We start from the raw sequence: 12049 nt of genomic DNA on the forward strand, positions 1-12049 counted from the left end.
ATATTTCCCCCAATATATTTATCTATACTGTGTTTGACATACTGCACAAACTTCCGCCTGCCTTTTAACAGAGTGTGCATGTAGTTACTCTTGCACAAGAGGCAAGAATTGTGGAAACACAGTTGTACAATGGACAACCATTGAGAAAATGGCAGCTGTGTATGCACTGGTTTTATGTCTTGCATTCCATTATAAGGTATTAAAAGGCAGACAGACAATTGCACAGGATGTCAGCCTGTCCTCTTAATGGAACCACCCATGTTTCCTTCCTGAGACTCCCCAATAACATCCAGTCAAAGAAGACGAGTGTTGTGGTGCCATTTCCCTGCCCCTGCCTCACTTCATGGACAGCTATTTGGGGGTGCAGAAAATAAGCAGGATTGCATCGCGTATAAGCCCTATGGAGACATTATGCTGTACGCATGTACAGATGTCTGCATGCTTCCACCTGACTGTACCTGCATTCATTTAAGAAGTGAACCTCTATATTGGCTCCTCAGATGCATGGTACAGATAGGAAGTGTGCTGCTGTACTTGTGTTCAACATAATTTTATTTATTTATTTATTGAACCTTCTTATATACTGCCTCCTCTAAAGACTCTAGGCCAGGCTTCCTTCAATTTATTGTGGCTAGGGATGCTGGGAGTTGTAGTTCAGCAACATCTGGAGGGCCGCAGGTTGGGGAAGCCTGCTGTAGGCGGTGAACAACAGAAATACCAACAACAATCAATCAATCTCTCTCATATATAAGGGCAAACGGCTGGCGAAACAGGTGGGTCATAAGAAGGGCCTTAAAAGCAGCCAGGGAGGGGGCTGGATGAATCTTGGGGGGCGGGGGAATGTGAATAACTGCACCTGTGTACAGATCCGTACCTGTGTGCACTACACTTGTCATAAGGGTTGAAGGCAGCTTCTTTAGCATCCACATGACTGCTGCTGAAAATGGGGGAAGAGCTTAGAAACATCACCTATGTGCATAATCCTCTAGACCAGGGATTCTCAATGTTGGGTCCCCAGACGTTATTGGATTTCAACTCCCATAATCCCCAACTAAAGGCCACTAGGCCTGGGGATTATGGGAGCTGAAGTGCAATAACAGCTGGAGACCCCAGGTTGAGACTCTCTGCTCTAGGCAGTGAGTGAATTGGACCACTTTTTTCTGAATGTCTGCAAAGCTGTTTTTCAGAGGTTTTTTTAGTTATAATGGGAAGGAATAATTCCATGTATACCAGTCATACTCCAGTGCATGACTCTCCTGTATGTGCACAATAACACCCTTGTACAGCTCCTATCCATTTCAAAGAAACTTGCAAGGGAGAACATCCCAGTGGATCGTGTCCTTTGCAATAAGATTATCTGCTGACTGTGTCAGTTCCTTTGGTTCATTGTTTCTTCAAATGTCCTTTTATCAGCCATCGTCCATTTATCAACATTCTTCATCCCTCGTTTGTCTGTTCTGTTGCCATGTTGATTTTTCATTTCATCCTTTTCAAGGAAACTGCTGGGAAAGGCATCAGACTTAAAAAGCAACTTGGCTCCAAGCATTTGTTAAGAGCAAGACTTTGAATATATATAGATAGATATTTCTGTCCAGAGTTGCACAATTCTTATTTGAAGAGTAATTGACCTCCTTTTTTTTCTTAACTTCCCATCTCTCCTCCCTCCCTCTCTCCTCTCCTCCTCAGTGTTTGTAAGGGTACAGAAGAAGCATGCATTTAAACATATTCAGGAGGAGGATAAGAATCCACCTGTCCAAGCCAGGTATAATTTTCTATCTGAGGAGGGGGAAAAAACCTAATGAAGATTTACATTTGTGCACGTATGATAAACAGAACCTGGGTCAAATGGAAGCAGAGCAAATATATTTTGTATTGGACCAGAAATGCTTTTATATCTTTATTTTTGGGAGGGAAGTGTTTGTGTATTAACTTGCTATGTTTAGTTTTAGGTTCAGACATAGGCAGAAGTATATGCAGAGCAAAGGGAATCCGAGTGTTTGAACTCAGTGTGAAATGTAGGGATGCTGCTAACACATTGAGGCAAATAGCAGTAACTGCTGAGCGATGTTGCCTGTAACAGGGATTCCCAGATGGTGTTGACTACAGCTCCCATAATCCCCCACCAAAGGTCATTTCAAGTGGGAATGATGAGAGTTGTCAACATCTGGAAATCCCAGTTACCAGGAACACTGTAAGCCAAGGAAAGAAGGGCGATTTTTTAAAAACTGCATTATTTTTTTCCATGTATGGGATGTGTTTCATAAGTCGCTACAGTGGCTGACGCACACAAACAGCACCTTGCATCAAATTAGCATTGTGCATCGCTGGTTGCCTGATGGAATCAGAACTGTACCATCCTGTATCCTGTCTTCTTACAGTTCCCCAGTCAAAAGTTTGTGCTAGATTCCAAAACACTGAGATCCTGAGGTGCCCATGATGCTATATCTGAGCTGTGCTCTCTGTATCCATCCATGTCTATGTAGAGGGCTTCCGTGCAGGAGGAATTCCTGGAGGGAATTCTTGAAATCAGTAGAGAACTGTGTGTATGTTTCAGGACAGAACCCTCATTTGCTCATCAGGATTGCTAGATTGATCAATGCTGGTGTTGGGATATCCCAGCAACTCAGGAAGTCATCTCCTCTGACATCGTCTGAGAAATAGCCTATGTGTTTCTGTCATAGTGACCCAAACTGGGTTGTCTCCTGGGCAGCTGTATATGTTGGTTCCAGCTGCCAAAGTCTCTTGATTTAAGTGCAAATTAAAATTTAGCAATCTGCACATACTCAGGTTTTGTGACAACCCCATTCTTAGGTCCACTTCAGACACTGGCCAAAACCATGATTTAATCCTGGCTTGTCACAAACTCTGCGTAGAACAATCTGGGATTTGAGATATTTTGTTGAGTTCAGACATCATGAGATATCCTGGCTTGTTCTAAACCGCTAATAGAAATGGAATACTTCCTGTCCTCTCACGTAAGACAGAGGCTGACAGAAATCACATTGAGCCATGGGTTTGTCTGAAGCAGGCCTGACTGTAGGGTGGCTGCTCTAAATTGCACACATTACTTCTGGAGTGTGCTCCACCCTACCCCCTTTTGGGGAGGATGGGAGCTGGTGCTGTGTGAGCCTTTCTGACTGTTTCTTTGGCAGCTTACAGTAGATTTCTCTTTGCAATTCTAACCAACTTGGAGAGTTTCTTTCTGCTCCTTTAAAGTTTTGTGCTCAACATGAGTCAGCAACGGTAATGCAAAGCCCATAAGGGTATGCCTGGACAGAAGTGACCCCTTTTTCTCCGCAAATAGCAGGCTTTGCTAGTCAAGCTTTACAGGGTATAGTGCGGAGGAACCTGAAGGACCATGGAAATTCAACTTAAAATCCCCAAAGAAGATCCCATTGTTTCAGTGAAACATTGAACTGGTTTAGATTTTACAGTTTGGTCCATGAAAAGGAGCCTAACCATGCTTAAAATCACTTACTGTACTTAACTGAATCCAAAACTGAGTTTTTTCCAAGTTCTTTGATGATAGAAATCAGAGGGTCATTTTAAATTCAGAGTCCTCTGCCTTTTGGTTAAATACAGGTATAACCTCTCTTTAACCTCTGTTTTTAAGGGGGTTGTCCTAAATTCAGGGTCCTCTTCCATTCAGGTAAATTTGGTATTCATCAAAACCTCCTTTTGTATAAAGAGACAGTGGTAGCTTAAACGTCTGGTAGACACTGGGTTGTCAATAGGCACAGTTACACAGAGCACAACAATGGGGCAGCCCCCTTTTTCGTGCAGATTTCAGATTCCCTTGTGCACATTGAGTCCCAGCCTTTGGCAGCAAATCTGCTGACGGAGCAGAAACGTCACAGCTGCAATCTGGAGGCTGCCAAAAACAGTCCATCCCCCGCCCCGCCCGCTAAGTAATCCCAGCTTGGTCCATGCAAGCAGAGGCCTTAATTATAGTGTGATTCACCATCACTTTTGTGAGTTTGTGTCATCCCTTCATGTTCTTCGTGACTTCTGGAGCAGCTGTGGATATTTGTAGAGATCCTTACAATTAAGTCTTTCTGATAAACCGATAAACAGGTGGGGAAAATCTCCCACCTGAAGGAAGCCATTTTCAGCATCCTCCGTGTACCTAGCTGCCACATTAATTAATTATTATTATTATTAATTAGATTTCTATACCGCCCTTCCAAAAATGGCTCAAGGCAGTTTACACAGAGAAATAATACATAAATCAGATGGATCCCTGTCCCCAAAGGGCTCACAATCTAAAAACAAACATCAGATAGACACCAGCAACAGTCACTGGAGGTACTGTGCTGGAGGTGGATAGGGCCAGTTACTCTCCCCCTGCTAAATAAAGAGAATCGCCACATTAAAAGGTGCCTCTTTGCCGAGTTAGCAGGGTTGCTTCACATGTGCTTCATCCCTTGCTCACAAACCTTCAAGACGGCTATGTTCTGCAATCATGCCTGCATCAAAATAGCACTTGTCATGGAGGCAATATGTAGGAGTGGGGTTCTCACAATAAGGCAGTGTTCTTCATTGTAAGGCCTGAAAGCCTTCAAGTGTGCTTTCTGACAAACTGTTTATTGTGCCTGTGTGAAGCGTCAGATGAAGCCGAATATTCCTCACAGCTCCTCTGGCACCATGCAGAGGCAGCTCTTCCCACTGTGCAGTGCTACAACTTTCCCAGTGCCAATGGGCTCCTTTAAGGGAAATGGAGCCCTTGTCCCCTCTGCTAAGCAGAGTCCACTCTGGTTTGCATTTGAATGGGAGACATGTGTGAGCACTGTAAGATATTCCCCTCAGGGGGCGAGGCTGCTCTGGGAAGAGCATCTGCATAGTTCCAAGCATGTGTTCCCTCTAACAGGAATTCCCAGATATTGTTGACTACAGCTCCCAGCATCCCCAGCTGCAGTGGCCTTTGGCTGGGGATTTTGGGAGTTGTAGTCAACAACATCTGGGAGTTCCTGTTAGAGGGAACACTGGTACCAAGTTCCCTCCCTGTCATCTCTAACTAAGATAGGGCTGAGAGAGACTCCTGTCTGAAGACTTGGAGAAGCTGATGTCAGTGTGTAGAAAATACTGAGCTAGATGGCCCAATGATACCAATACCAATGGTATCAGGCAGCTTCCTATGTCCGTAAGGTGTGCACCAGGCACTGGGAAGTGTCGTCCTTCCCAGCATGGTCTCCATAGAGCTCTATGGGGAAAGTGTTGAGAAGGCCAACACTTTCCAGTGCTCCATACACATCTTCCAGTATGGTGCTGGGGCTCAACAGGGCTCTGTTTCTCTTAAAGCTCCCTCTCACAGTGCTGTGGAAAGCATAGTGCTGCATAGAACTCATTGTGATGGGAAATAAGGGTTGTTTCCAAAGTGGGCCCAGCTTGAACAGTAGTGAAGATCACTGCAAAAAAAAGGGGGGGTGGGATTAAAATGCCTTCCTGTCTCCCCTGTTGCCAATATATTTGGATTAGGAAATATGAGGGAATATGTTCCAATTAGGATAACACAGATAGGTGGGTGTCACACCATTTGTGCTGATTAGCAATGTTGACTCCCTAGTTTTGCTGCACCAAGTCCCCCTTTTGGGGAAATGTAAAACCCAGCATGTTGCTAGTGACCTTACTCTCCCCTTGGACCTGCGCTCTCTGCTCTGAACTGCTGGAAGAAAAGGGCGAATGATCGGTTAGTCCCTCTAACTTCCTTTGGTCTTCAGTAGCACAGAAGGAAGCTCTGGTGAAGGGTGCCCAGGGTGGATTACTAACCTTCTGGAGTTCTTTGAGAGTGTCAACCGGCATGTAGATAAAGGCGACTTGGTAGACATGGTATATTTGGACTCCCCAAAAGCTTTTGACAAAGTTCCCCATCAAAGGCTCTTGAGCAAACTTAGCAGTCATGGAATAAGGGGACTGGGACAGGTTCATTTGTGGATTGGTAACTGGTTGAAGGACAGGAAACAGAGGGTAGGAATAAATGGGCAGTTGGAGGGAAGTAAGAAGTGTGGTTCCCCCAAGGATCTGTCCTGGGAATAGTGCTCTTGCTCATAAATGATCTATATGTTTAGGCAAGCAATGAAGTGGTCACAATTACAAATGACACTAAACTATTTAGTTTACTGAAATCCAAAACCAATTGTGAGGCGCTCCAAAAGGATCTCTCTAAACCGTGGGAGTGGGTGACAAAAATGGCAAATGCAGATCAATGTAAGCAAGTGTAAAGTGATGCATATTGAAGCAAAAAAACCCAACTTCTCATATACAATGATGGCATCTGAGCTGGCAGTGACTGACCAGGAGAGAGATCTTGGGGTCATGGAGAACAGCTTGTTGAAAGTGTCGACTCAGTGCATGGCAGCTGTGAAAAAGGCCAATTCCATGCTAGGGATCATTAGGCAGGGGACTGAAAATAAAACTGCTAATATTATTATGCCCTTATGCACAACTATGGTGCATCCACATTTAGAGTACTGTATCTTAAGGAGGACATTGTAGACCTGGAAAAAGTTGGAGAAGAGGGCAGCCAAAATTATCAGAGGCCTGCAGCATCTTCCTTACAGCATCTGGGGCTTTTTAGTCTGGAAAAGAGGAACTAAAGCGGGACATGATAGAGCTGTATGAAATTATGCATGAAGTAGAGAAATGTTTCTCCCTCACTTACAACACTCGAACTGGGGGTCATCCCATGAAACTGATGGCCAGGAAGTTTAGGACTGACAAAAGGATGTACTTTGTCACACAGTGCATAATTAGTCTATGGGCTTCTCCGCCACAGGATGTGTTGATGGCCACTAATACGGATGTGCCCAAACCTCAGTTCGAGGGAAATTAGGGAACTTTAAGAAAATGGGGAGCAGGGGATTACCTGTTCTCCACCACTCCTTCCAGCTTAGTTTCCTTTCTAATTTCCTTCAAAGTGCTCGAGCCATGCTTTGAACCGTGGTTCAGGAACATCCCTAGCCATGTGCTTGGATGGCTTTAAAGGGGATTCAGACCAATTTATGGAGGACAGGCCTATCAATGGCTACTAGTCTGGAGGCTATAAGCCACCTCCAGCTGGTGATGTCTGAAAAAGTTGAAGACTACTGGCCTAGCCAATGCTCTTACCATGAGTAGAGATTGTTACTCATATGTAAGTTTGAGGACCACTCATGTATAAGCTTACTTTAGCACTGTCTAGGTATAAAAACAGGCAGCTATGTATGTAAGCCCAGTTGCCTACTGATTCTGACCAAGTAAAAAGGTAGGGGGGTGTGTGTGTGTGTGTGTGTGTGTGTGTGTGTGTGTGTGTGTGTGTGTGTGTGTGTGGTATCCTGCCTCCATGTCAGTTATCTCTATATGTTTGCTGGGTGCAAACAACAGGGTGTCAGCAGTGGGATTTGACATACAACACCAGCAGTAATTTGGAGAGTGCAGTTACTTTGGGTATCTTGTCCATTTGCTTACTGTATGTTTATATTGAACTTCCATAATGCCTGATAGATAATAGGCGATAGTGATTAAAAAGCATCCAGAGGTATAGGATGTCCTATTAGGAAACAGATGCTTCTAAAATTCCTTCTGGCCCTGTTCCATGGCCCGAAGGAATCCATGCTGAAGTCCTACCGCACTCCAGTGGGAAATCAAGGCCCATTTACTTCAGTGGGATTTAAACACAGTCTCTGGCTTAGAGCCAAATTTGTATTTGTGATAAGAGACTACGAATTAATTCTGCTCCTTGTTTCCAGAAGGAATTGCCATTTCAAAGGAGCCCTTTTGTTTTTTAGCAGTGTGGGATTAAAAATGTACACACTCCTTTTCACAAAGCCAGGAGAGGTTTGGGTTTTTTTGTTGTTTTTTTAATGAAGTTTGTTTCAGATACAAGAGACATTCTTACTATGCCAAAGACTGTGCTTCGTGAAACTTGCTTGATTTTAATTCCTGTTGAATATTTCTGATGTGCATAAAGCAACCATGAGCCCCCGGGATTCTCGGTTCTGAAGAGCAAGCATGGTTGGGGGCGGCAGCTGCATTCATGCTCACTGAAGAGGACAGTTGCAAGGAGCATGGAATGTACACTGCCAGCCGGAGTGTTTTGACTAAAAACGGTGCAAGGCAGGCATGGTAGAAGCACTAACCATTGGAACCAGAGCAATAATCAGTACCAAGGACTTTTGACCGCAGGCACTGTGGCCATCTCTGCCGTTTTTGTTCGTAGAGTTTACGACAGCGCGCTTACTGTACTGCTATGTCTATAAGTTGTTCTGCAAAAGTTTATAGAAATTATATTTATTGAATAAAACTCTTGACTTCTAACTGACTCGGCTTATTTCATTGCCTAGGAACTCCTTGGTCTCTCTCGCTCAGTGCTATCTGCGACGCTGACTGGCCGAAGCCCTCCAAGGCTCCAAGCAGGAGTCTTTCCCAGCCCTCCATGGAGATGCTGCCAGTAGGGATGTGCACGGAACTGGGTGGGGTAGGCTCAAAGGGGCTTCATGGGCCTCCGAACCGGTGCGAAGGCGGGGGTGCAGCTTTAAGGGCGGGGAAGGGTGCACTTACCCTTCCCACCACTTCCCCCACCCCCAAGCATACAGTTTTAATAAAGCCCATCGGAGCAGCAGCATACTCCCTGTTGTCCATTTACTGGAACTACCCAGAAGTATTTCATGCGCCTGCCAAATACCTCTGAGTAGTTCCAGTAAATGGAGGCGCCCCGACAAGCTTTTCTAAAGCTCGTACACTGTGGTTTTTTTACTAAAGCCATTTTTGGAAGGGCGGTAAAGCTGGTAAAATGGCACTGAGCCATTTTTGGAAGGGCGGTATAGAAATTGAATTAATAATAATAATAATAATAATAAATCTCATACACTGCCGCCTCGATGAGCTTTACTAAAATTGGACACCGGCGGGGGGGAAGCAGCAGGAGGGGTAAGTGCACCCTCCCCCACCCTTAAAGCTGCACCCCTGCCTTCGAACCGGCAGAACCACCCACTGGTTGAACCGTACACAAACCGATCGAACCCACCGGTTCCGTGCACATCCCTAGCTGCCAGGGATTGAACCTGGGACCCTCTGCACGGAAACTGGATGCTTTACCAGCAAGCTGCCGCTCCATTCCTTAAGGGAAGTATCTTAAGCAGACAGTGCTTACATGTTGTCACCCATCCAAATGGGAACCAAGGCAAACCCTGCTTAGTAAAGGGGACTATTCACACTTGCTCCTCTAAGACTGACTCTCAACCCCCCAGTGACTAATGGGTAATGAATGCTGCAAAATTGCACTGGCAGAATCCTAGAAAGGGGTGGAAGGATTATCTTTGACCCATCTCTTTGCCCCTAGGCAAACCTACCCCCGGCTAGCTTCACTGAGAATGTCCCATGCAGTCCCTCAGAACTTCTGTGTGCTTCGAACAGATAGAAGGCAAACCCACTGCCCAAAGATACATGCTGTCAGGCAAGGAATTTAGTCTTGTGAGCAAACCTGAAACCTGGGGGCTTGTCCCCTTCATTGCATCCTTAGGGCTTAAGTAGACATAAGAGGTAGGTAGGTAGGTATTTTTTTACTGCCTCACCCAGATGGCTCTAAGCAGTACACAAATATAAAAACAAATAACTCATTAAAACCAGTTTAAAATCATGTCAGTAATCACTAAAGGCCAGGCTAAAAAGATAAGTTTTTAGTGCTCTTTTAAAGGCTGCTAAGACTCTTAAGCCTCTAATATCCATAGGGAGTTCATTCTAGAGCCCAGGCAAAGGCCTGATCATTGCCAGGCAAACTGTTAGCAGCTGGAGACAGACCTCTCCTGCTGACCTGAAAGTGCGGTGGGGATCATACTGAAGAGGGTGCTCTCCTAGGTAACTCAGTCCTAAGTTGTTAGGGCTTTAAAGGTAATGACCAGCACTTTGTATTTTGCCTGGAAACGTATTGGCAGCCAGTTTTAAAACAGGCCTAATATGGTCTCTCCGAGAAACCCTGGAGACCAATCTGGAGACACCCTGGAGACCAATTAACTTTAAAGTTAAAGTTAAAGTTAAAAAAAAAAAAAAAAGCTACACACCCAAGTACAGTGCATTGCAGTAGTCAAGCTGGGAAGGGGTCAGTGAGTGCACCAGAGTTTTGAGATCATTCTCTTCAAGGAACAAAACCAGCTGTCGTATAAACCAAAGTTGATAGAAAGTACTCCTGGCCTTATTCTCCACCTGAGACACCAAGGTAAGGCCTGGGTCCAGAAGCACTCCCAGGCGACATAGCAATAGCAATAGCAATAGCACTTACATTTATATACCGCTCTATAGCCGGAGCTCTCTAAGCGGTTTACAATGATTTTAGCATATTGCCCCCAACATTCTGGGTACTCATTTTACCGACCTCGGAAGGATGGAAGGCTGAGTCAACCTTGAGCCCCTGGTCAGGATCGAACTTGTAACCTTCTGGTTACAGGGCAGCAGTTTTACCACTGCGCCACCAGTTTTACCACTGCGTTTTACCACAGCAGTTTTACCACAGCAGTTTTACCACTGCGCCACCAGACATACCTGTTCCTTTAACCCTGACAGCTGCTTTTAATAAGGACACGCAACTTCAGTAGTGCAGAAGCAACATATAGTAATCCCAACAACATAATTATCCCTTGCCAACTGCGAGGGTTCTATTCCTGGAAAACCCTGCGATTAGCAAATTTGTGGTTGATGAGGTATTAAAACCAATGGGAAACGGGGTTAGGGGAATCACGGTCATGGAAATACCTAAAAATAAAGGAAAAAATACTAGAAAATTGGCCCCCAAAAATCCCTTACAATGGCCAAAATTCAGCAAGAGGAGTGAGCAGACTGAACCTCTTGGGGGGGGGGAATGTAACCCCGCAAAATCACTCCACGGCACTTTAAGTCGTGAGGAGTCGGCAGGGTCAGCAAGAGGAGTATGCAGATTCAACCTCTGATCCCACCCCATCACAGAAACCCCCCGTCCCATCACAAAAAGATCTCACCAGCCATGGATACTTGGGTGGTGGTTGGCGAGACTGGTCATGATTTTCCAGTTGTGGAATACTCAAAGCCATGACTGGGGAAACCATGATTGGCAAGGGATGAGTGTGCCTGTTTCACAGTCACAGAAGGTTCTAGAAATGTCTACCACCAGACAATTAAGACCTCATTCAACATAAATATATAAATGCACCATCTGACATACAGAGCAAGGCTGCATTGGGGCAGCGAGACAGCAGCCTAACAGAACTTCCCAACCAACACCAGCAGGGAAGTGGCAAATTTTGCACCCTCCCCTTCCCCAGGAAGCCTTCTGTGTCACCTAAAAATATCTCCCCAAGGTCTGCACAACTGTCAGGGACATATTTGGGGATGGCATAGAAAGCTTCACGGGCAAGACGAGGGCACTGACAATTACTCCTTCCCTGCCGTACTGGTGCAGTTCGTTGGGAAATTCTGTTAAGCTGCTCTCTTGCTGCTGTACATTGGCCACCATGTGAATTTATACAGAGGTAACTTGCACTGTGGATACAATCTCACCAGACTTAAGGAGCTGCGTCAAATTGCCCCAGAACTTGGGTGCGCCTCCAAAGGCGAATGCTGCCTGTTCATACCGCATGGCTTTCATTAGATCTTGCATTTAGGTGCACCTCCTACTAGAAGCCGTGCAGATGCTTACTCAACATCTCCATCAAATGCACATCGAACTTGCAGCAGTCGTCCTTTCTGTAGTGGGGAATTCTTGTGTAGGTCTGTTTTGCTGGATTGGATCAGATGGTTTTCCTGGTTGCCATATTTAACAGGTTTCTAACTGACTGGAGAAGACAAAAGTTATAACTATTTGCAGTGGAATTAAAAGTATGTGGCCCAATAGTCCCCATTAAACTTCAAGTTCCCCTCTTGGGGTGGAAGGGGATTGGCACCGTAAGGTGTACAATATTGCACACAATACCCCAGTTACTTAAAGCAGACTTTAGATGAAGAGGGTTAAGCAAAGAGACCAGCAGGCCCCATCGCTCCATAAATGGAGGCACTGGCCTGGCACTGAGAAGAGCCTGGGTTCAATGCACCCACTGCCACCTATCAA

General features: G+C 45.3%; 1 protein-coding gene across 2 annotated transcripts in view; it reads left to right on the plus strand.

Annotated features, from left to right (window-relative positions):
* ATP11B (ATPase phospholipid transporting 11B (putative)) overlaps positions 1-8292 on the plus strand; it is a 129739-nt gene extending 121447 nt beyond the window's left edge. For both annotated transcript variants that reach the window (XM_053306256.1, XM_053306258.1), the window contains one exon: positions 1687-8292. Coding sequence is in view for 1 of the 2 variants with exons in the window: in XM_053306258.1 (XP_053162233.1) it covers positions 1687-1720 (34 nt within the window). In the remaining variant the exon portion in view is untranslated. The remainder of the gene's footprint in view (positions 1-1686) is intronic.
* The last annotated feature ends 3757 nt before the right edge of the window (positions 8293-12049 follow it).

This window comes from Hemicordylus capensis, chromosome 3 (genome assembly GCF_027244095.1).
Source record: "Hemicordylus capensis ecotype Gifberg chromosome 3, rHemCap1.1.pri, whole genome shotgun sequence".
Taxonomy (NCBI): domain Eukaryota; kingdom Metazoa; phylum Chordata; class Lepidosauria; order Squamata; family Cordylidae; genus Hemicordylus; species Hemicordylus capensis.